The sequence below is a fragment of the Centropristis striata genome, chromosome 16 (assembly GCF_030273125.1).
Source record: "Centropristis striata isolate RG_2023a ecotype Rhode Island chromosome 16, C.striata_1.0, whole genome shotgun sequence".
NCBI classification, from domain to species: domain Eukaryota; kingdom Metazoa; phylum Chordata; class Actinopteri; order Perciformes; family Serranidae; genus Centropristis; species Centropristis striata.
In genome coordinates this window covers 2,948,182-2,974,091 of record NC_081532.1, presented here as the reverse complement: position 1 = coordinate 2,974,091, position 25,910 = coordinate 2,948,182, and the positions used below count along the sequence as shown (strand labels likewise).

Here is a 25,910-nt window from a genome sequence, read left to right as displayed (position 1 = left end):
TGATATTTGCTGATTAGCTGGAAGAAATGCATTCTGATATCCACTGAAGTTACCAAATATAGTTCTTCGCCTGATAAAGGGTTAAAAATGTAGAGAAATATAAATGTGTTGGGTCTATAGCATGGGTCTCAAACTCGCGGCCCGCGGGCCAATTACGGCCCTCGTGGCGATATTTTGTGGCCCCCACCTTGATATGAAAGTTTAATGTGAGTTTTATATGAATGGCACATTACCGTGTTGTGTGTGGAAGGTCCCTTTAATTACTTTTTTTATTGGTAATTTTGTGTCTTTTTTTACAAATTTTGTGACTTTTTAAAATAATTGTGTCTTTTTGGTAATTCTGTGTCTTTTTTGGTAATTTTGTGTCTTTTTTCTGGAAATTTTGTGTCTTTTTTCAAATAATTTTGTGACTGTTTTTTAAATAATTGTGTGTCTTTTTTTTGGTAATGTTTTGTCTTTTTTGGTAATTCTGTGTCATTTTTTGGTAATTTTGTGTCTTTTTGGGGTAATTTTGTGTCTTTTTAAAATAATTTTGTGTCTTTTTTGGTAACTCTGTGTCTTTTTTAGTAATTTTGTGTAATTTTTTTTGTCATTTTGTGTCTTTTTTGAGTCATATGCATCTTTTTTAAATAATTCTGTGTCTTTTTTGGTAATTATGTGTCTTTTTAGTCATTTTGTGTCTTTTTTGGTCATTTTGTGTCTTTTTTAAATCATTTTGGGTCTTTTTTGGTCATTTTGTGTCTTTTTTGTGTCGTTTTGATTCTGCCTCCAGCGGCCCCCAGGTAATTTGAGTTTGAGACCCCTGGTCTATAGTGTGTGTACAGTAAACGACAAGCAGCTCATCATGGAGGTTCATAAAGGGCGTGTGTCGCTGACGCTCTTTATATACACGCAAGATATCCCCAGAGCCCGCCTCTCCCCGCACCTGATTGGTCCCTTTTTTTAACCGTTGGGGAACTCTCATTCTGATTGGCCAGCGTCGCTGTCCCTCCGCTGTGACAGACGCCACAGTGCTAGCTGTTTCGAAAATGAAACTGGCTCGTGTTTGACTTCGAGAGGCAGCGGAAAGAAAACGAAAACAAGACGAGTGTTAAATTTAAAAAAATCCCACGGAGGTTGACTGCGTGGAAATGTCACATTGAGCGGAATAACCTAACGGTAAGGACTCTATGGCGACATGTTTTGTGTGTGAGTGAGGCAGGCCTGTGGTGTCAAACCACGAAAACAACAACACCTGAAATCTGCTGTTCTTCTTCTTCGTTGGTATATTTGTAACTTACTGCTTATTATTGGCTTAAAAGCAGTCAGATATGTGTGACATTTTGTGTGAGTTTAGCCTTGTATGCTGCCTTGGACTATAAATATGACATAAAGTCCTGTCCTACAGTCTGTTATGGTTCTAGATAAGACTGAAGGAAACATCTCTTCCCTTTTTTTACAGCTGGAAATGTTGAATAAACACCAGAACTGGTAGGAAGAACTGTACTGCAATGGAGGTAAGAGCATTTCTGTAGCTAGCTGACATAAGCAACATCATAGCTGTGCTGTGAGACAGTGTGTGTTTTGTTTATTGTTTATTGTATACTTTGGATCACCATTAGTCTTCATAGAGATGAAGACTATTCTTCCTGGGGTCCACATTAAATCAAACAATTATTACACAAGTACACCTTTACAGCATTTATACAGAGAATAACATGAAGTCATTCATCCTCACATGATTATTATGTATATTAACATGATTATAATATATATTAAGTAGTGCAAGACATCCAATCCACTTTATTTATATAGCACAATTTTAGCAAACACAAGGTTTCCAAAGTGCTGCACAAACAATAAATAGATAACACAATACAAAGAAATATAGTGAACAATAGAACAGTAAAATGCAATAAGATAAAATAAATTAAAAATAGGATAAAAATAAATAAAATAAAATGTACTGGCCGCACAAAATAAAATATGCATGTACAGTACAGACCAAAAGTTTGGACACACCTTCTCATTCAATGCGTTTCCTTTATTTTCATGACTATTGACATTGTTAATTCATCAAAACTATTAATGAACACATGTGGAACTATGTACTTAACAAAAAAGTGTGAAATAACTGAAAACATGTCTTATATTCTAGTAAGCAAAGGGTGGTTACTTTGAGGAATCTAAAATACAAGACATGTTTTCAGTTATTTCACACTTTTTTTGTTAAGTACATAATTCCATATGTGTTCATTCATAGTTTTGATGCCTTCAGTGAGAATCTACAATGTAAATAGTCATGAAAATAAAGAAAAACGCATTGAATGAGAAGGTGTGTCCAAACTTTTGGCCTGTACTGTATACAAATAGAAACAACAACAAAAAAAGATTATAAATGAGTTACATGATTATAGAAGAGTATACAAGATAAGCATAAAATGTACCATGATGTTAAATGCAGATGAATAAACATGCTTGAGTTCTACTTTACATGATTTACTAATCTCATAGAAGGCTGTTGGTTCTAGGTAAAGGCAAGGTGAAGTTGTTTCCTGAGGTCTGTCGTTGTGTCTTTAGTATCACAGTATAAACTAAGGAGGGACCCTGATTTTGGGTCCAATCACTCAGGTTTAAGAATATTCATTACACCATAAATGTTGTTATTGCATGTGGTGAGCCAAAGCCTTATGAGAAGTATTTAGTCTCCTTTGACGTCCTTCTTGTTGTACTTCATTCCTGCCATGTGCCATTGTGTTGTCACCATTGTATTGTATTAGTTTGTACTCTAAACTATGTAATCATGGTTGTGAGCCATTCCTAATCTGAGGCTTTTAGAGCTTGCTTTCAGAACTATAACTACCAGATCTTGAGGCAGACCCTTGTTGCCTTTGACCTATTTGGTTGGTTTTAGTTTCACTTGAGAGCACATGCAACATATAGGTAATATACCACACGTTTTATATAGCCTACAGTACATTTTATATACAAAGTAGTGAGGTATTCTTGAATTTTCCAACACAAATGTTCAATGCTTTGGGGAAGTTTTCCATGCACTGCTAAAAAGGTGTGTCTAAAAACAAGATAAAAACAGTAAATCTGAGGGAAATGATCTTGCTGCATGGACAGATAATTTACCTTGACAAGATTTCTTAAATTAAGATTATTAAATCTAAAAATAAGCATGTTGAACACTTAAAATAATAAATTAACTCTTAAAACAAGATAAATTAAAGCTGCCAGCAGTGATGAACTGGCCCGAGCAGAGTGACCTGATGATTATTTGTTTCTTACCAACATTTTTAAAAAATTTAGATTTAGAAGTGTTAGATAATTTATCTTGTTTTAAGAGTTAATTTCTTATTTTAAGCGTTCAACATGCTTATTTCTAGATTTAATAATCTTAATTTAATAAATCTTGTCAAGGTAAATTATCTGTCCATGCAGCAAGATCATTTCCCTCAGATTTACTGTTTTATCTTGTTTTTAGACACACATTTTTTTACAGTGTAGATCTCGCTGTCAGAACTATAACTACCAGATCTTGAGGCAGACCCTTTTTGTCTTTGACCTATTTGGTTGGTTTTAGTTTCACTTGAGAGCACATGCAACATAAAGGTGGTATAGCACACGTTTTATATACACATTAGGTACTGGAGTGAGTTTTTCTTGAATTTTTCCAACACTATCAGTCACAAACACAAATTTGCAATGCTGTGGGGAAGCATTTTCCATGTCTACTCTCTCTCTAACTCTAGTCATGTGTGAAGACAGTTCAATAGTCCAGAGTTTCATTTTTAAGGAGGAGACGTTGTGACATTTGTCAGCAAGAATCCATCTCTGGGTTTGGTTGCTGCTCTGTCTGTGATTCTGACCTCTGATGTCCTCAGAACGATCAGGCAACATCAAGGATGTCAATATCAAGGATTGATATTCAACAATGGATAAATCAATCCAAAATCAGAGCTCATGTTGATGTTAAGGCCTCAATGGAGGCTGTTGACCAGGGGTCTCAAACTTGTGGCCTGCGGGCCAATTGTGGCCCTCGTGACGATATTTTGTGGCCCCCACCTTGATATGAAAGTTTAATGTGAGTTTTATATGAATGGCACTTTACCGTGTTGTGTGTGGAAGGTCCCTTTAAATACTTTTTTTGGTAATTTTTTGTCTTTTTTGGGGGGTAATTGTGTCTTTTTTAAAATAATTTTGTGTCTTTTTTAAATGATTTTGTGTCTTTTTTGAAATAATTTTGTGTCCTTTTTTGAAATAATTGTGTGTCTTTTTTGGTAATTCTGTGTCTTTTTTAAATAATTTTTTGTCTTTTTTTAGTAATTTTGTGTCTTTTTTGGGTCATTTTGTGTCTTTTTTAAATAATTTTGTGTCTTTTTTTGTGTCATTTTGTGTATTTTTTGGTCATTATGTTCTTTTTTTAAGTAATTTAGTTTTTTTCTGTTATTTTGTGTCTTTTTTGGTCATTTTGTGTCTTTTTTAAGTAGTGTTTTTTCAGTCATTTTGTGTCTTTTTTAGTAATTTTGTGTCTTTTTTTGGTCATTTTGATACTGCCTCCAGCGGCCCCCAGGTAATTTGAGTTTGAGACCCCTGCTGTTGACTGCACTACATTTCTTCACAATATAGGGCTTGTAAGAGTTGAATTAAGTTGATTATTAACCAGCATCCAGTGTGTAAATCTTCCTCTTTTTTCCCTTCTCCTCCTGTTCATGTTTACCGCTCGTCTGTATTTCTTTAACCTCCATGTCTTCCTCTCATCTCTCCGTGGCGTCCTGTAGTCTGTAGCGGCGGGCTCAGCTACCTGGTGAGACTGAAGCTGCTGTCACTATGGCGCACTTTGACACAGAGTACCAGCGCCTGGAGGCGTCCTACAGCGACTCTCCCCCTGGAGAGGAGAACCTGCTGATGCATGTGCCTGAAGGAGCCAAATGTATGTTACCACACACAGAAACACACACACCTCCACTTTTACAGTAATAGTAACACCTAAAAACAAACACTGTTACTAATGTGTGACAAATCTTTTGCAGCCCAATGGCACCATATAGAAAACCTGGACCTGTTTTTCCAGAGAATATCCTTTTACGTGTGGCGTGTTCTCTACTGTGTTGTGTCCCTGCCAGTTTAATTTTTGCACCATGAAAGACAAGATCTCTAATCTCAGACACATTTGCAATATTCCTTAACATCTGTTACGTCTATAATCTGCACCAGAAGAATGGATTCACCTGTATGCTGCTGGGAGAGATCTTTGAGCTGGTGTATGTATACTGTCCGTCTGAAATTATGTTTTTTGAGAGACTCTTGTGTAGGGCTGCACGCTTATGGCCAAAATGATAATCATAATTATTTTGATCAATATTGTAATCACAATTATTCATCATGTTAGGGAAAACATCTGTAATTTTTATTGCACTACTTTTAAACAAACAATAGGAACAGTTTTTAGTGTCTGGTGCTTGTTGTAAACAAACAGAGATCTGTACTGCTACAGAGCTAACTGTTAGCCTGTTAGCACATACACACTGTACTGCTACAGAGCTAACTGTTAGCCTGTTAGCAATTTGCAGACTGGACGCTAAGGAGTTAACATCCCCTCCGGCTCTGCAGCTGGGAGAGACTGCTGCAGGAGGACTGTGCCGCTTCGACTCGTTCTTACTCTTCTTAACGAGCCTCCGGCCCCGCGGCTCGTTGAGAAGAATAAGAACGAGTCTCCAAAAGTCTCCAATAACACCAGAAAAAGTCGCTGGATTTGTCGCCAGTCCTTTTTTTGAAAAATAGTTGCTAAGGGGGTCTGAAAAGTCGCTAAATATAGCAACAAAGTAGCTAAGTTGGCAACACTGCTTTGCATGCTTTTATAAATGGTGCGTGTTGTTGTGGCCGCCCCCTGGTGGTTGGTGGACTACTGGTGTAGAAAGTGTAGATTAGATTTGCAGGAGAGACGCATTTTAAAATGGAAATATCACCAGTGATCAGGTTAATTTAATCGTGGCGGCCAAAATCGTGATCACGTTTAAAATTAGATTAATTGTGCAGCCCTACTCTTGTGTCTCTAAGAGGATTGTTTATGGCAGAGAGCTCGATGGGCCCTTTAAGCATGTTTTCTCCTCTTCCCTCCTCTTCCTCTCCCTGCAGTCAGTTGCTGTTTGTGGTCGGCTTCACCGTGTTCCTGGCTAACTGTGTGGACTATGACATACTCTTTGCCAACAAGTTTGTAAATCACACAGATTCGTCTAAAGTCACCTTGCCTGATGCTTTCCTCCCAGTGGACGTCTGCAGCGCTCGGTGAGTGGGAAGCTGCATTTAGTTCAATTAGTTCTTCATATATTTATTTGCAAAGAAGCTATGAACTGTGTATATCTGAGGATACGTGTGGTGAGTCTTCAGAAGGCTGTTTGAACAATGAACACTAAAACATTCAAGCAGACTTTCTTGGCCAGGCTCCACAGTAAATCACAGACCTTCTGCCCTCTTCTACTCAGGGATTTCTAAATGTACATGTTTTAAGACTCGGGGGGATTGTGCCTTCCAGTTGGCAGCTCCTGAGCTTTGGACTAGTCTCCAAATAAGCCTGAGGTCTTTGGACTCTGTGGACTCTTTCAAAAAGCAGCTAAAACAACCATCTGTTCAGACAGGAGTCTAGGGAGCATGTGGTTTTTATGTTTTAACCTGTTTTGTGTCTGTTCTCTTGCCATATTTTATCAAGTTTTATAAAATGTCAGAAAATAGTGAAAAATGTTCATCCCAGCTTTTCAAAGTCCAGGACGATTTCTTTAAGTTTCTTGTTTTGTCAGTTCAAAACCCAAAGATATTCAGTTTAGCAGGAAAATTTCCATCTTTTAGAGGCTGAATGTCGATGTCAATGCCCCTTTTATTATGTGGTATTATACAGTCATGGGAAAATTTATTAGACCATTGTTTTCTTCAATTATACAATTATACAAATATCATGATAACAACAAAAATAGCTCATAAGAGTTTAATTTAAGAGCTGATATCTAGCCATTTTCCATGGTTTTAAGATAAGATAAGATATTCCTTTATTAGTCCCACAACGGGAGAATTAACAGTGTTACAGCAGTACAGTCTATAGTAGAATAGAAATAAGCATCAATGAAATAACAATAAATAGAAACAAGCAATATTGACAAGGAATATCAAAAGTATTAACAATTCAAGCAAGAAGAATATAAAAAGCATTTCCACTTTAAACAATAATAAATATAAAATAGGAACAGTATATAAAACAGTCAGTACAAACAACAAACAAAAATAGCTCATAAGAGTTTATTTTAAGAGCTGATAGCTAGACATTTAACATGGTTTTCTTCATAATAACCAAAATAATTATCAAGAAAACCATAGAGAATGTCTAGATATCAGCTCTTAAATTAAACTATTTTTGTTGTTATCATTATTTTTTTCCAAATAAATGTACCTTTAGTTGTACCAGGCATTAAAATGAACAAGAAACTGAAAAAAACAAGGGTCTAATGATTTTTCCATGACTGTATTTCATAGCAATAGCAGTGAAATAAAGTTTCTATGGTCATTCTTTTTCTCATAATGGTCATGGTGGTTTTATTTATGCTATAAGGAAATATTAAATGTCTGAAGCCCTTTAATGTGTTTCTCCCACAGTATCCGAGACAATGCATTTGTGATCTTCGTGCTGATAATCTCTGGGGTGTTTTGGCTTCATCGCATGGTCAAATTCATCTACAACGTGTGCTGCTACTGGGAGATCAGATCCTTCTACATTAATGCGCTCAAGATGACCATGGTGAGGTCATCTTTTATAAGAGGGCTGTGACCGATCAGTTTCATTGTCATTTTAGAAAGATTTATTATTCTAACTGCATAGAATGAGTCATTGCAGCAGCTAACCTCCACTGTGCTGTTTCTCCTCAGTCAGAACTCCCTTATGCAACATGGCAGGAGGTGCAGGCCCGGATAGTGGAGATCCAGAAGGAGCACCAGATCTGCATCCACAAGAAAGAGCTGACGGAGCTGGACATCTACCACCGCATCCTCCGCTTCAAAAACTACATGGTGGGTTTATCTGTGATGACGTGTTAACAGCAAGGTTATAATAGTTTTGGATTTTTCATTAGTTTTAGTTCTAATTTCGTTGTCAGTTTTTGTTTTCAAATTCAGTTAGTTTTAATGAGTTTTTAGAGTCAGTTTGCTAGTTTTTTAGTTTTTGAAAATGCTTAGTTTTAGTTTAGTTTTTATTAGCTTTAGTAATAGTTTTATTTTTTTTGTAATGGGGTATTTGTTGGGTGCCAGATTCAATTAGGTCACAATAAATGTTTCCTTTATTTCCTTTGTCTGATCCATCTCAGCCCCAATAAGTTTATTAAGTCATAAAACCAGATAGATGAAATAAATTTGTCACTTTTTGTAGTAAATTTGTCACTTTTTTCTTGTAAATTTGTCACTTTTTTCTCGTCAATTCATCACTTTTTTCTCGTAAATTCTTCACTTTTTTCCTCATAATTTTGTCACTTTTTTCTTGTAAATTTGAGAATTTTTTCCCCCCATAAATTTGTCACTTTTTTTATCTTGTAAATTTGTCACTTTTTTTCTAGTAAATTTGTCACTTTTTTCTCGTAAAGTCATCACTTTTTTCACGTAAATTTGTGAATTTTTTAATTAGTTTTAGTGTAGTTTTTATTAGTTTAAGTGTTAGTTTTAGTTTTTTTGTAATGGGGTATTTGTTGGGTGCCAGATTCAATAAGGTCACAATAAATGTTTCCTTTATTTCCTTTGTCTGATCCATCTCAGCCCCAATAAGTTTATTAAGTCATAAAACCAGATAGATGAAATAGATTTCCTATCAACCAAAAAGGTTTACGTATGAAAAAAGTTGACAAAGACGAAAACTAAGGACATTTTCACTATAATTTTAGTTAGTTTTAGTTAGTTTTGTAGCAACAAAATACAGTTTCAGTTAGTTATCTTTTTTTTTTTAAAAACTATTTTATAACAACTTTTATTTCAGTTAACGAAAATGTTTTCTTCAATTCTAGTTTTATCTGTTTTTTAACCCATTGAAGCCTGGAAAGCGGATACGTTGTTTTGTAGTATTTCTATAAGCTCTTAAATACTTTTTGAATTTCATTTCTATCTGCTACAGAGGCTGAAAATCTATTATTTAGTAGAATCATTGACACTTCTGTTGAATTTCCAGAAAAACTTCAGGTTTTAGGGGCTTATTTTAAAATCGCCCAGAGGTTTTACAGGCAGTTTTAGGCGTCAATGGGTTAAACACCTTTTTTGCAGTGTATGTCTGTATTTATGTCTGCTAGAGCTTCTAACAAGCATAATGAAACTGTGTGACCTCAAACCAAAGCTTTCTCTCTGTACTTTCTAAGGTTGCTATGGTGAATAAATCACTCCTTCCTGTGCGATTTCGACTTCCTGCACTTGGAGAGTCTGTGTTCTACACACGGGGTCTCAAATACAACTTTGAGCTCATCTTCTTCTGGGGACCAGGTGCGTCTGTCTTTGATCTGATGATGTAAACAGTCTGTGGTTTCATATTCAGGTGAAACGAACCATTTGCATGCACGCACTCTTATATTTGCCTATTTGTCAAGGTGTAGAGTTACAAAAGAGTCTTCCTTTTACCTCCCTTTGATTTATTTTTATGGTTGCTTCATAGGTTCTTTGTTTGAGAATGAATGGAGCCTGAAACCAGAGTACAAGAGAGGAGGGAACAGGCTGGAGCTAGCAGACCGGCTAGCGTCCCGGATCCTGTGGATCGGGATCGCTAATCTGCTGCTGTGTCCTGTCATCCTGGTGTGGCAGATTCTCTACGCCTTCTTTAGTTACACAGAGGTAAGAGGTCCACATGTACGTAGAAACATTTTCCTTTGTCATTCAGTGCTCCAGACCAGGGATTCCCAACAGGGGGGGCCCGACCCCCTCAGTCGAAAATGCTGAATATATCTCAAAAAGATTCTTTTTGAGATATATTCAGCATTCTCGTCTCCCTGACGCTTCACCATTTTTCCATTAGCCCTGTGTTTCTGTTGTTAGGTGAGGTTACCGCTAGGTGAGGTTACCTCTAGGTGAGGTTACCTTTAGGTGAGGTTACCACTAGGTGAGGTTACCGCTAGGTGAGGTTACCGCAGGGGGGGGTTACCGCTAGGTGAGGTTACCTCTAGGTGAGGTTACCTTTAGGTGAGGTTACCACTAGGTGAGGTTACCTCTAGGTGAGGTTACCTTTAGGTGAGGTTACCACTAGGTGAGGTTACCGCTAGGTGAGGTTACCGCAGGGGGGGGTTACCGCTAGGTGAGGTTACCGCTAGGTGAGGTTACCGCTAGGTGAGGTTACCGCTAGGTGGGGTTACTGCTAGGTGAGGTTACCACTAGGTGAGGTTACCGCTAGGTGAGGTTACCTTTAGGTGAGGTTACCACTAGGTGAGGTTACCGCTAGGTGAGGTTACCACTAGGTGAGGTTACCGCTAGGTGAGGTTACCTGTGTATACTGCAGGAGGGATGTTACACATGTTCTTATTCTCGTGATATAGCCTTTATTTTTAAACTTTTCTATGGTGATTATTCTATTTAAATAAAAGAATAAATGTTAAATGTAGCCCTTATTTAGTTGTTTTTGTCCCACTAATGAATTAAATGCTGACTCATCTATATTTAACACATTAGATTTATTACATCCCTTAAAATCAAGAGGGCTTCACGACCCCCCGTGGATCTTTGCCGCCCCCCTGTTGGGAATCACTGCTCTAGACATGACTTTATTGTGTGTGTTACTTTGTTGTGTGTATCAGGTGATAAAGCGGGAGCCTGGTTCTCTGGGAGCGAGGTGCTGGTCTCTGTACGGTCGATGTTACCTGAGGCACTTCAACGAGTTGGACCACGAGCTCATGTCACGACTCAGCAAAGGCTACAAGGTCAGAACTTTAACATTTCTCCTGCCAACAGCTGATACTGATGTGGCTTGTCCTCTGAAACTTTTTATAACCTTATAACCTCTCTTGAGTGAGAAAATGAACCAAAGAGCACGTCGATGTTCCTTTTCTTTTCCTTTATTATCAGACATCAAATTACTCTGCCTAGGTACAGCGGAGGAGAACACTTTGTTAATCTTAAGGGCTGCCAAAAAAAGATGTCCCGTCTCTAATATAGCCCTGAGTTCTCTCTCCTTTTTCTCTCTGTGTCAGGGCGTTTACGTTTTCCATGAACGTGCACGCTGCTAGGTCTACTTTTAACCTTGAAAGGATACAACTTATACTGTTTATATTCTGCTCCCAAACGCCTTTAATATCTGACAAATCCCAGATCCTATAGTACGTTTATTTGTTACATATTTTTATTTTGTGAGAGCATTATAATACAGTGCTTACTTTCAGACAATATACAATCGTATTTCTGCCACTCACAATCAAGGTACAAGAAAACAAAGATACAGAAAGTAAAGTGTATTACATTTGAGAATTTTGAACAAACTGGGAAAGGTAGGCATATGTAAAAGAGCAAATAGGGAAAAAGAAAAGAAAAAGAAGTTATCCACCAGGGATTTTTTCGTTATTTCTGGTTGCAGAGGACTTATGAAGGTAACAGAAAATATACCACAAAGGGAAACATGACTTTTATTTTTTTTAATAAATGCAGAAAACATGTCTCATCATGGTTGTGCAGAACATCACTCACCATTATTTGCATTTTTTTCCTGTGACATTTTAAAAGTTTTCTCAAAATTTGCTGGACAATTAAAGGGAAACATGACTTTTATTTTGTTAAATAAATGCAGAAAACATGTCCCTTCATGGCTGTGCAGAACATCACAAACCATTAACATGATTCTGTATTAATATAATGCTCTTGGTGTGTATCCTGAGCCTTTCATCCATGGTCTGTTGAGTTAATAATTTCCTTTTCCTCTTCTTCTTCTTCTTCTTCTTTCTGTTCCTCTTTCTTTTTTTGATGCAGGCTGCATCCAAGTATATGAACTGTTTCCTCTCACCGCTGCTGACGGTGGTTGCCAAAAATGTAGCATTTTTTGCCGGCTCTCTCCTGGCCGTCCTCATCGCTCTGACGATCTACGACGAGGACGTTCTGGCCGTGGAACACGTTCTCTCATCTATCACTCTGCTCGGTGTCTGTATCACCGTCTGCAGGTAGGAGATTAATGTCAGCGGGTTAATCCCTAATCTGCCTGTCTGATCTATCTAAAGACACACATGCAGACTTAATGATTTAATGAATTTTATTTAACCAAAGCATTTTATAAATGCAGATTAAACCTTTATAGTGAGTTGGAGTAACGCAACAAAAGCCCCAAGAGGCTTATTTCTATTTTGGTTCAATAGGGAAAGTAGGTGGTAATGAAAAGACATTACAGTCTGCAGCAGCTAATCACTGCAACTGTGAAGGAAAAAACGACTGGAATAGCTTTAAAACAACACTAAATCATTCTCATAAGTTATTAATTTTGTTACTATAAAACTGATATGAACTATTTTGCCCTACAAAGTCTAACTGCAGTAACTACATTTTTGGTTGAAATTGAGTTATAACTAAATATGAACTCCTTGATGTCGGTTTTATCTTGTGACAAAATTTTAGATTTAAATTTTGCTTTAATTCAGAGAAATAATGAATTTGCAGTAGCTACAAAATCCAACTCCAAATTTGAAAGGGAAATTAGTGATTAAGTTTAAAAAAAAGTGAGATAAAATGATATTAAGACTAACATTACTTTATAATAATATAATATTAATAATATAATATTAAGTTTTAAATACATAAATGTTTGAGTAGAGTTGTTAAACACTTTTAAAGACACTGAATTTGAAAATATTTATTCACTGAAAACTAAATATAAAAGCTGAAAGAAGACAACAACATTGCAGTTTCTAACTGCATTTTTGGGGTCAAAGGTCAAATAAATCATCATGATTTTTGAGCATAAAAATGACATCATCAGTACATGTAGAAATAAGAGTCATATCACTTATCTACCTATAACCCATTTGGCTGGACAGTTAAAACATTAAAACTGTTTTTCTCAGTTTTACCCTTTACATAGTAACTGCAGTCAGACTTTGTAGGGCAGAATAAGACACAAATCTCCAGCTACCATACATGAAACATTTCTTTATTACCCTTTTTAAAGCTCCCCAGAGCCGTAATCCCTTTAATGCTCGTCTGCAGCTTATTCTGCTGTATAACTGAGGAGTATAAGAGGGTTTCCTTCCTTAAGTAGCTTTCCACTGTGTGAAATCTTTTAATAGCTCTAAATTGAAATTTTTAAGATATTTGGTGACATTCCCATGATGTAAACTGTGTGGAAAAAATATGGTTCTATCTATCTATCTATATTCAGTCATTTTATCTTGTACCTTCAACCATTGAAAACACTCAAGAATCCATCAGAAGTTTCAGGGGTAGATTCAAGTCGAGTCAGGTCATGTTTATTTATATAGCACATCTCATACCAGACTCAATACATTCAATGTGCTTAAATAAATAAAAACAAAACAAAATAAAAAAAATAAAATAAAATAGGCAAATATATATAACAATGAATTAAATATAAATATAAATAAATAATACATATATTAGATAATATTGTTATTTAATAATAAATATATTACATTAAATATTAAATTATTGTTAAATATTTAATAATAAATATAGTAAATTCTTGAATATTTAATAATAAATGTATTAAATTAAATATATTATTGAATATTTAATAATAAATATATTGAATTCAATATTACATTTTAATTAAATAATACATATATATAAATGCATACAGTATAAGGTTAATAATAACTTTTTGGATTTTATTTGGGATTTCTATTGATAGATCTTCACTCAGAAATATTTTTTATATTACGTAGAGACCCCCTTCAATGAAAATCATATTTTTTTACCTTGTTAACATGTCCATAGAGAGTCTATTCTGTGCTATAAGATAAATATCCTGAGCGAATAAGCAGCTATGGATGAACTTTGAGCTGCAAAAGTACCAATGAGAGTCTCAGAATCCTGGATTCAGACAGCAATAGGGGTTTCATATGGTTTTTAACCTTTTCAGTTGTAGGACTGAGTCCGTTTCCACCACCTCCATGTCTGTGTCTCTGTCTCTTCAGATCATTTATCCCAGATAAGCACATGGTGTTTTGTCCTGAGCAGCTGTTGAGGGTTATCCTGGCTCATATCCACTACATGCCTGACCACTGGCAGGGCAATGCACATAGATATGAGACTCGTGACCAGTTCTCCCAGCTTTTCCAGTACAAAGCAGTGAGTATGGACACTGAACTGGGAATAAATATCAAGATTCAGATTAATAAGGGAATCTAATTGTTAAAAAATGGTGTATTATAATGTACATTAGACATTTTAACATGTCCTAACATGGTGTAGTTAAATAACATTAATGATGGATGGATTCCATTTATATTTGCCAGTTTGGATGCTCTGCTGGTGTGTAAACTGGCTCATGGGCGTGGCTTTCTGGCACTGGTATAAATGCATTCAAGCCACCATTAATGTTATTACTAGGGCTGTACCCAATGGTTTATTATACAGTATGTAGCATTAGATTCCAGTGGTGGCTGCGTAGGATTGTTTCAGACTCGTGTGATAAATCGTAAATGTTTATGATAGAAGTAATCATTTCAAAATTCACAATATGTTTTTTACCGAAATAAATAATCAGCTTCATAACATATTTGTTGGCGTTTTGTCATTCAAAAACGACATTTTCACTGCAGACTTCTCCCTCTTACCGTACACAAAGGGATGCATTCACCCGTGTTAATGATCTAGCAAGAAATTTATAGGACCTACACTACAGGCCAAAAGTTTGGAAGCAACTTAAATTTTCGTTAACGCTTTATAATAAGGTCCTTAATAACCATTAATTAACAAGTAATAAGGCATTGTTCTTGCTTTAGATCCGGTAGTTGCAAAAAGCATAGTTAACTTATAGTTAACTTATAATAGATGAGCAATAAAGTATATTTTAATATCAATAAGCAAACAAAATAAGATTAATAAAGGCATGGCAAAGACATAATGGGTGGGTCATGGGTGTTTGTAATGCCATTATTAACACTTATATAAGCTTATAAACACACAATAATGTTAATAAGCATCTTGTAAGGACTTACAAGGGCCTTATTACTTGTTAATTAATGGTTATTACAAGGACCTTAGTATAAAGCGTTACCAAATATTCTGTTCACAATGTCTTTCTTAAAAACCAGTATGGATTCTTTGGATTTTTTAATGTGTTTACTGCATGATCAGACTTTACTTTTATTGAATTGAACCATTTTCCTCCATTGACCTTTAGGTATACATTGATGTTAGCAGACCATTGCTGAATAAATGTTACCAAAAGAAAAGAAGGGCTTAGTTTTAGTGTTGAGAAGATTTGGAGGAGTCACAACTTCAGTGCAAAAGTTTAAAAAAACAAATCACAGTTTGCATTATTCACTTTAGCTCTTTGGCTTTTGAGAGTTTGGAGACAAAAATCCCAATAAATCTCAACTGTGTTTATATCTCTGATAAAAGAAACAAGAGTTCAGATTTATACATTAAGGAAAGAAGGAAACACAAAGTCTCAGCAATAAAAACCTGATAATTATAGTAAAAATATGTTCTAAAAAGTGATTTTTATAAAATAATCACGTATATTTTGTTGCAAAGTGAAATGAAATTATGATTTGTTTTTGTACAAATTTTGTCTTGCTTCCAAACTTTTGGCCTGTAGTGTAAATTTAATTAAAGAAAGTTGATGCAAAGCTTAATTTGAACACCTCAATACACAATTTATTATTTATTGTTAAAAAAAATGACATTGGGTACAGCCTTAGTTACTATTACTAACATCTTTGCTGCTGTTAGAAGACCTACAGTTATTTTGTCAAATCTATTTCTGTTTAGCTGTTATTTTTATAAAGGAAGTGCACACAGGTTCTTTTCCCTAATAAGGAGTTTTATCCTCATTCTGTTATTAATGTAAACAGGGTGAATGTTTAGTTTTTAGTAACATATAATAATTTCGAGGTTCAGCAGACTGTTGGTGTGTTTGCTGAGCCTTCCTCTACTGCTGCAGTGTACAGTGTCAACCTTTCCCTCTTGTAGGTTTTTATTCTGGAGGAGCTGATCAGTCCGGTGGTCACTCCCATCATCCTCATCTTCTGTCTGAGGAGGAAGTCTCTGGAGATCATTGACTTCTTCAGGAACTTTACGGTGGAGGTGGTCGGGGTGGGAGACACCTGCTCCTTCGCCCAGATGGACATCAGGCAGCACGGACACCCCGCGGTGAGGGACCAAATACTGATACAGACATGGAAAAACATATTAGACTGCCTTGTATTCTTCAGTTTATTGTTCATTTTAATGCCTGGTGCAACTAAAGGTACATTTGTTTGGACAAATATAATGATAAAAACAAAAATAGCTGATAAGAGTTTAATTTAAGAGCTGATATCTAGACATTTAACATGGTTTTCTTGATAATTATTTTGGTTATTATCAAGGAAACCATGTAAAATGTCAGATATCAGCTCCAACTCCAACGCTGCTCTGCTGGGGAACAGTTTACCTCAGATTCTTTGGTCATTTTGTTGTTAATTTTGCCCTTTTTATGGTAGTTTTGTGTCTTTTTTTGTCATTTTGTGTCATTTTTTGGTCATTTTGATTCTTTTTTGATCATTTTTACATCATTTTTTGTCTTTTTGATCATTTTACATCTACAGTCATGGAAACATTCTCGATGCTCTGGTAATTTGACACACAAAACTACCACAAAAAATGGCAAAATTACCAAAGAACCTGAGGTAAACTGTTCTAGACATTTTACATGGTTTTGTGTCTTTTTTGATCATTTTTACATTTATTTTTTGTCATTTTGTGTCTTTTTGTCATTTTGTGTCTTTTTTTAATCATTTTTACATCTTTTTTTGGTCAATTTGTTTTTATTTTGATAATTTTGTGTCAATTTTTGGTTGTTGTTTTTTTGTCATTTTTACATATACAGTCATGAAAAACATTCTTGATAATCACCAAAATTATTATGAATAAAACCATGTTAAATGTCTAGATATCAGCTCTTAAATTAAATTCTTATCAGCTATTTTTGTTCTTATCATTATATCAGTCCAAACAAATGTACCTTTAGTTGTACCAGGCATTAAAATGAACAAGAAATTAAGAAAACAATGGTCTAATATTTTTTCCATGACTAGATTAGATTAGATAAGATTTGACTTTATTAATCCCACAGCTGGGAAATTTCTTTGTTACAGCCGACCACAAAATTTTCACACAAAATGATTTCCCTTTAAGATAAAGATAAAAAAGAAACAATCTAAGAAAAAGACATTTAACAATATACAATATACTATATACAATTTAGTGCAAATTTTATGAAAGAATGTGCAGAAAAGAAAGAAAGAAAAACTCCAACACGTTCAATAATAAGTACTATAAGTACCTGATAGCTGATCTGTAGACTATGTGAGATGCATTAGATATAAATAAGAGTGAATCAGAGAGTCTTGGTGTGTATCTGTGGGTTGATAATCTCTCCTCTCTGTAGTGGATGTCCGAGGGGAAGACGGAGGCGTCTATCTACCAGCAGGCGGAGGACGGGAAGACGGAGTTGTCTCTGATGCACTTTGCCATCACCAACCCTCAGTGGCAGCCTCCTCAGGAGACCACTCACTTCATCAGCCAGCTGAAGGAGCGCGTCCACAGGGAGGCCACAGGAGCCTCAGACACCCACCCACTGTCCCTGTCAGAGTCTGAGGTAGGGCTGGCACCATACTAACATTATCAACTTGATACCGACCCCAAAATTATTAACAAGAAAAATGCAACATGTAAAAAATGAACAGAACCACAGGTTAGATATTTATAATAAAAAGCAGTTGTGCAAAAAGAAACTGCAACTATGATAACAAGCTTCAGGTCTGAGGTAGTCAAGTCAAACTTTATTTATAAAGCACATTTAAAACAACCGGGGTTGACCAAAGTGCTGTACAGATGTCACAGTTGCAGGAAATATGGTAAAAACTAAAATACTAAAATACATAAACACAACAATAGAATAAAATAAATTAAAAATTTAAATAACATTTTTGTTTTTGCAAGAGTGGTAGTGCAAAAAATAAATAAATACAATAAACAATAACAATTAGAACAATATTTTGAGGTTGTATGCTGTGCACAATATTAGGAAAGCTTGATAAGTCGACTTTTCTCTGCTTCATTCTGGGACTTCAAGAGAGAAAATAACACTTTTCATTCAGCAACATTTATATAAACTTATTAACTTTATGCTCTTGTATGAAAAGTGCTATACAGATAAAGTCTGATTGATTGATTGATCAAAGGTAAAAACATTTTTTTTAAACTCTTCTGTCTGTCTTGCAGCCGAGGAGCCTGATAGCGAACCTCTTGGTGGGTCCTTCTACGTCGGTGCATTTCGGCAGAGACGGCTCTCTGACCAATCACGCAGCAGCAGGTTTAAGTGACGGGGCGTCTGCTTTACGCTCGCTGTCCCCGATCAGCAGCAGTCTGCACCTGAGGAGCAGCCTGAGTCACAGGGCGGCTGGCAACACTTCAACCATGAGCAAAGCCATGGCCGGCTCTGGGTAGGAAATATACCTTAACTCTATCCGCTCATCTATTGGTTGGTGATTGTGTGAGACTTGAGATCATATCAAACACTGTATTTTTGGTAATTTTGTGTCTTTTTTAGTAATTTTAACATGTATTTTTGGTCATTTTGTGTCTTTTTAGTCATTTTTACATCTATTTTTGGGAATTTTGTGTCGTTTTTAGTCATTTTAACATGTATTTTTGGTCATTTTGTGTCTTTTTTTGATCATTTTAACATGTATTTTTGGTCATTTTGTGTTGCTTTTAGTCGTTTTAACATGTAATTTTGGTCATTTTGTGTCTTTTTTGATCATTTTAACATTATTTTTGGTCATTTTGTGTCTTTTTTGATCATTTTAACATGTATTTTTTGTCATTTTGTGTCATTTTTAGTCATTTTAACATCTATTTTTGGTCATTTTGTACCTTTTTTGATCATTTTAACATCTATTTTTGGTCATTTTGTGTCTTTTTTGATCATTTTAACATGTATTTTTGGTCATATTGTGTCTTTTTTAGTCATTTCTACATCTATTTTTGGTCATTTTGTACGTTTTTTGATCATTTTTACATCTATTTTTGGTCATTTTGTGTCATTTTTAGTCATTTTAACATCTATTTTCGGTCATTTTGTGTCTTTTTTAGTCGTTTTTACATCTATTTTGTGTCTTTTTTGATCATTTTTACATCTATTTTTGGTCAATTTGTGTCTATTTCGATAATTTTGTCTCCTTTTTTTGCTCATTTTTACATCTACAGTCATGGAAACATTCTTGATAATAACCAAAATCATTATGAATAAAACCATGTTGTGTTACGTCACTGAGACTTGAGATAATATCAAACACGTTTGATATGATCCAAACCAAGACTAGGAAAAGACTGATATGAAACAGAGCAGATTACTACCTTAAACTGAACCATGGAGATCCAGTAAAACTCCTAGATTTACTAAAGACTTTCAGCTTTTAGTCTGGGACTGGGGACATCTTTAGGTGGAAGCCCAGCATTAGTTTAAACTTTACTTTATATGAAGCATTTCCCAATATTTTCCTCCTCTTCATCCCTCTCACCTCCTCTTCATGTCCTCATGTTTTACTCTCTCTCTCTGCAGGACGGATGCGAGGACGGTGAGCTCCGGCAGCAGTGCCTGGGAGGGTCAACTCACCAGTTTGGTCCTGTCGGAGTACGCCTCCACAGAGATGAGCATCCATGCACTTTACATGCATGAGGTAACGTGTGTGAGAGCTTGTGTGGGAAGAGAGTGAAGGAGGAACAAACTAAATCAGGCACAGTGTGTTACCACGTTCGTCATCTCACCCTGCACTGCAAAACAGTGGTGGGGTGTCTAAAAACAAGATAAAAACACTAAATCTGAGGGAAATGATCCCTCAGATTTAAGCATGTTGAACGCTTAATATAAGAAATTAACTCTTAAAACAAGATAAATTATCTAACACTTCTAAATCTAAAGTTTTTTTTTATCTTGGTAAGAACCAAATAATCATCAGGTCACTCTGCTCGGGCCAGTTCATCACTGCTGGCAGCTTTAATTTATCTTGTTTTAAGATTTAATTTCTTATTTTAAGCGTTCATAAACATGTAAACATGCTTATTTCTAGATTTAATCATCTTAATTTAACCCTCTGGAGTCTCCAAAAGTGCCAAAGCATGGCTTCTACATCACATTCAGATGTAAAAACAAAGCAGACTAAAAAAAGACACAAAATGGCCAAAAACGACACAAAATGAGAAGACAGAATAACCAAAAAAAAACCCACAGATGACACAAAATGACAAAAAAAGACACAAAATGACAAAAAAGACAAAAAATGACCAAAAAAAGACACAAAATTACCAAAAAAGACACAAAAAGACACAAATGACCAAAAATTACCAAAAAAGACACAAAATGAGAAGACAGAAAAACAAAACAAAAAACACAGAGAACACAAAATGACAAAAAAGACACAAAATTACCAAAAAAGACACAAAATAACTAAAAAAGACACAACAGACACAAAATTACCAAAAAAGACACAAAATGAGAAGACAGAATAACCCAAAAAAACACAGAAGACACAAAATGACTAAAAAAGACACAACAACAGACACAACTGACCAAAAAAGACACGAAAAGACATGAAAAGGATTAAAAAATGGACAAAACAGCCCTATAAGACTCCATAGAGTTAAGACATCTTGTCAAGGTAAATTATCTGTCCATGCAGCAAGATCATTTCCCTCAGATTTACTGTTTTATCTGGTTTTTAAACACATTTCTGCAGTGTGACTATCTCTACTAATGTTTCCCTCCTCTCATCTTTTGTCCCCTGCAGCTCCACAAGCAGCAGTCCCGTGGCGAGCTGTCCCGCCACACGTGGCACCGCCAGGAGAGTGACGAGAGCAGCGACAGCGTCCCCGATGAAGTGAGGAGCGAACCCAACCCTCACTCCAGACACTTCCCTCGCTCTCACACCTTCCCCACCACAGTTCCCAGTCCCAGCGCCATCCCCACCTCAGCTTCAGCCAACAGTAACACCACGGTGGGCCACCAGGGGGCGCCACCACACAGCAGCAGCAGCCAGAGGAGATACAGCGGCCCTGCTGCAGGTACGCTCGCTTTTCTTTATTATCCCTCTACGGTTAACCCTTTGGAGCCTTTTGGGCCATTTTGTTCATTTTTTAATGCATTTCTTTCTGCCACGTAAAAAATATTGGTATTATTTTTATCAGCACAACCTCACCTATATCAGTAGTTCTCAACCTTTTTGAGTCGCGACCCCCAATTTAACATGTTGTCTGCGACCCCCGCTCACTGAACAGAATCTCATGATGTCTATGACGAATTTTGGACAAATAATGAAGCAGACAACAACTGAAACATCTCTCTGTCTGTGCATTTATATGTTTTTTTTATATTTTATTGTGACTTTTAATCTAATTCCTAACCTATCAGAGTGTGTAACAGTCAGCTTCAAGCCAGAGACTCCTTGGAAAGTAACAACTTGGGATTTGTCAGAAAAGACACAAAATTACCCAAAGAAGAATCAAATTGACCACAAAATGATCAAAGAAAGACACAAAATGACCAAAAAATTACATAACATTAAGCAAAAAAGGACTCAAATTGACCACAAAATGACAAAAAATTACCACAAAAAGACACAAAATGACCAAAAAAGACACATATTGACCACAAAATGATCAAAAAAAGCCAGAGACTCCTTGGAAAGTAACAACTTGATACTTTGGGATTTGTCAGAAAAGACACAAAATTACCCAAAAAAGAATCAAATTGACGACAAAATGAACAAAATTATTAAAAAATGACATAAAATTAAGCAAAAAAGGACGCAAATTGACAAAAAAAAAGAACCACAAAAAGACACTAATTGACCAAAAAAAGACACAAAATGACCAAAAAACTACATAAAATTAAGCAAAAAAGGACGCAAATTAACCAAAAAATTTACCACAAAAAGACACAAATTGACCAAAAAGAAGACACAAAATGACCAAAAAAGACACAAAATGACCAAAAAAAGACACAAAATGATCAAAAAAAGACACAAAATGACCATATCATCATTAAACAAACACTGGCCTCAAGGAGTTTCCAGCCAGTACCTGAAGGTAAGCGGACCGCAGGGATCAACATTCTTCGTTTTTTACATCGTGACATCATGAATGAGTAACTCCATCACATGCATTTGAATGTTTCTTGAACTCATGACTTCTGTGACATGCAACAAGTCCTCAAGCACAAGAGCATGACTATCATTCACACATTCTTCTGGAGAGTTATAACTCATCCCACAGTAGGAATCAAGTTCTGAGGGGATGAGTCCTAAAATGTAAGAATTACTGAATGATAATAGGGATGTTTCCACTACCGGGCAATACCTGGAGTGAGGCGGGTCTCACTCGCTGAAACGCCTCTAATTTGAATACGAGCCGTCCTGAGAGGACTTTTGTCGGGACTTTTTTCAGGACTTTTTTCGTCCCTGTAGAAGAGCAGGGTTTTTTTTCTTCCCTGGAAAAAGCCTGGTTACTGATTGGATAGAACACTAAGCAGGATGTGACGTAGTACTCGACGCCACAACAACACGCGCCATTTATAAAAGCTGGCGAAGCAGTGTTGCCAACTTAGCAACTTTGTTGCTATAATTAGCAACTTTTCAGCTCTTCTTAACGACCTGCGAGAGCCGACGGCTTTTTAAAAGGAGTAAGAACGAGTCGAAGCGGCACAGTCCTCCCGCAGCAGTCTCTCCCAGCTGCAGAGCCGGAGGGGATGTTTACCCCTTAGCGTCCAGTCTGCAAATTGCTAACAGGCTAACAGTTAGCTGTTAGTATAATAAACTCAGAGCTCATTCCTTCTGTCACTCTGTTTTCCAGACTCGTTTGGCTCGGGGGGGAAAGTCGTGCGGTCGGCCCGTGGCGTTCCTATGGGAGGCTGGGCCGAGGAGGGTCAGACGGCTCCACGCCACCACGAGACTCTACCGGAGGAGAGCTCCGAGGACGACCTGCCTCCTCACATACACAAGGTCAACTGGTTGAGTCAAGGCTCCAATAGTTTGGGATTTTTCATTAGTTTTAGTTTTAATTTCGTTGTGATTTTTTGTTTTCAAATTCAGTTAGTTTTAATGAGTTTTTAGAGTGAGTTTCCTAGTTTTAATTAGTTTTAATTTTTGGGAAAATGCTTAGTTTTAGTTTATTTTTATTAGTTTTAGTTTAGTTTTAGTTTATTTTTATTAGCTTTAGTTTAGTTTTTATTAGTTTTAGTGTTAGTTTTAGGTTTTTGTAATGGGGTATTTGTTGGGTGCCAGATTCAATAAGGCCACAATAAATGTTTCCTGTTTGTCACTTTTTCTTGTAAATTTGTCACTTTTTTCTCATTAATTTGAGATTTTTTTCCCGTAAATTCGTCACTTTTTTCTCTTTAATTTGTCACTTTTTTCTTGTAAATTTACACTTTTTTCTTGTAAGTTTTAGTTTCGTTTTTATTACTTTTAGTGTTAGTTTTAGTTGTTTTGTAATGGGGTATTTATTGGGTGCCAGATTCAATAAGGTCACAATAAATGTTTCCTTTATTTCCTTTGTCTGATCCATCTCAGCCCCAATAAGTTTATTAAGTCATAAAAATAGATTAAATAGATTTCATATCAACCAAAAAGGTTTACGGATGAAAAAAGTTGACAAAGACGAAAACAAAGTACATTTTCACTATAATTTTAGTTAGTTTTAGTTAGTTTGTAACCACAAAATACAGTTTCAGTTAGTTATCGTGTTTTAAAAAACTAGTTTTTCTTTTTATTTCAGTTAACGAAAATGTTTTTTCAATTCTAGTTTTCGTTATTTCGTTAGTTTTCGTTAACTATAATAACCTTGATTTGATTGTGACTGGAATAGAGATGTCATTTTGCCTTTGTGCACTGCAAGTAAACGTGCATTTTTGTTCTCTTTCTTCCACTTTAGATCACATAACCACGTGGATAAATATCAGCGTCCCGACCTCCGTAGATATTCAGACACAGACCCTCGTCCCTGACCAAACCTCTCCTCCAGGACGGACCACCAGATCAGATGAAGATGGACGTGTGATCGCTACGAACACTTAACTAGTGACATCACCTGGACAAGATCCACCTGATGCCACCATCAAGCTTTCAAACTTCTGACTTATTAAACGCCTCAACAGGCCAACAGGGTAAACCTCTGAGTCTGAGCATCAGAAGACCACCTAAAGGATCAAGTCATTTCTAATAGCCGTTGATTCAATCAGATTAAGATGCACTTTTTTGATAACAACATAAGATCACACACTGAAAGTGCATGTGTTGCTGGGATGTGAACAAAAATGGTGAGTGCAGCTGGAGGAATCCTTTTTGCTGCTGTCGCTGTAGGAAAACTCTTAACAATTTGCTCAAAATATGGTCACAATAATCCTAACTGGGCTGTTTTGTTCCTTTTTTACAAGACACACTGCAAAAAAGGTGTTTAAAAACCAGATAAAACAGTAAATCTGAGGGAAATGATCTTGCTGCATGGACAGATCATTTACCTTGACAAGATTTATTAAATGAAGATTATTAAATCTAGAAATAAGCATGTTGAACACTTAAAATAAGAAATTAACTCTTAAAACAAGATAAATTAAAGCTGCCAGCAGTGATGAACTGGCCCGAGCAGAGTGACCTGATGATTATTTGGTTCTCACCAAGATAAAAAAAAAAACTTTAGATTTAGAATTGTTTGATTTTTTGTTCATTTTGTGTCTCTTGTGTAAATTTTTTGTCTTTTTTGGTCATTTTGTGACCAAAAAAAGATGTAAAATGACCACAAAATAACTAAAAAAAAGACACAAAATGACACAAAATGACAAAAAAGACAATGAGCTGTTCCCTGACCTGCAGAATGACTCGTCAGTATTGGAAGCATGACTTGTTGCCTCCATCAGACTAGAAAACAAAGCAGCGTGGAGCCCTACTGTACATTTACCTCTAAAGTTCTGGCTGTAAACTCCATGAGGCCAGTTTCAGTTTGATGATGATATACCAAGTAAAACTGGAGACAAGCTCAAATATATTTAGTATCAAATGATAGAACTGGATGGAACCCTCTTATATGTTAGATTTGACACCTTTGGTCACATTTGCAATATTTAAAATTATTTATTGAGCATGATAGTGTTTTGAAAGTTAAAAAAAAAGATTCAAAATCACATTTTATGTTGGACTAAAGGACTAAAAAAGACAAAATGACTAAAAGAAAGACACAAAATAACCAAAAAAGACACAAAATGACCAAAAAAAGACACAAAAAAACTAAAAAAGACACACAATGACCAAAAAAAGACACAAAATGAACAAAAAATGACACAAAAAAGACACAAAAAGACATAAATGATCAAAAAAGACACAAAATGACTTGCAAAGACACGAAAAGACATGAAAAGGATTCAAAAATGGACAAAATAGCCCAAGAAAATTTTATTATTTTAAGTGTTCAACATGTTTATTTCTAGATTTAATAATCTTCATTTAATAAATCTTGTCAAGGTAAATTATCTGTCCATGCAGCAAGATCATTTCCCTCAGATTTACTGTTTTATCTTGTTTTTAGACTAAACACCTTTTTGCAGTGAACAACAGATTACACACTGAAAGTTCATGTGTTGCTGGGATGTAAACAACAAACAGCTGGAGGAATCTTTTTGCTGCTGTCGCTGTAGGAAAACTAACAACAATTTGCTCAAAATATGG

The 25,910-nt window shown here is 35.8% G+C and overlaps 1 protein-coding gene across 1 annotated transcript; it reads left to right on the top strand.

The window, feature by feature from the left end:
- The first annotated feature begins 1,004 nt into the window (after positions 1–1,004).
- On the top strand, positions 1,005–24,645 carry atg9a (ATG9 autophagy related 9 homolog A (S. cerevisiae)). Its single transcript, XM_059354060.1, has 20 exons — positions 1,005–1,158; positions 1,442–1,496; positions 4,767–4,918; positions 5,019–5,062; positions 5,185–5,249; positions 6,124–6,273; positions 7,630–7,771; positions 7,900–8,040; positions 9,366–9,486; positions 9,656–9,831; positions 10,785–10,907; positions 11,947–12,134; positions 14,118–14,271; positions 16,123–16,302; positions 17,582–17,791; positions 18,418–18,638; positions 19,760–19,877; positions 20,985–21,258; positions 23,044–23,192; positions 24,124–24,645. Exons 3-20 carry the CDS (start codon positions 4,816–4,818, stop codon positions 24,130–24,132), a joined length of 2,568 nt encoding a protein of 855 aa, XP_059210043.1. The 5' UTR covers positions 1,005–1,158; positions 1,442–1,496; positions 4,767–4,815; the 3' UTR covers positions 24,133–24,645.
- The last annotated feature ends 1,265 nt before the right edge of the window (positions 24,646–25,910 follow it).

What these genes read in the sequence shown, in the direction of transcription:
- atg9a (XM_059354060.1), top strand. Translation starts at nt 4,816, where the DNA reads ATGGCGCACTTTGACACAGAGTACCAGCGCCTGGAGGCGTCCTACAGC. An exon ending in GTGGACGTCTGCAGCGCTCG is followed by an intron (nt 6,274 to 7,629) that starts GTGAGTGGGAAG and finishes TTTCTCCCACAG; the next exon opens with TATCCGAGACAATGCATTTG. An exon ending in ATGCACTTTACATGCATGAG is followed by an intron (nt 19,878 to 20,984) that starts GTAACGTGTGTG and finishes TGTCCCCTGCAG; the next exon opens with CTCCACAAGCAGCAGTCCCG.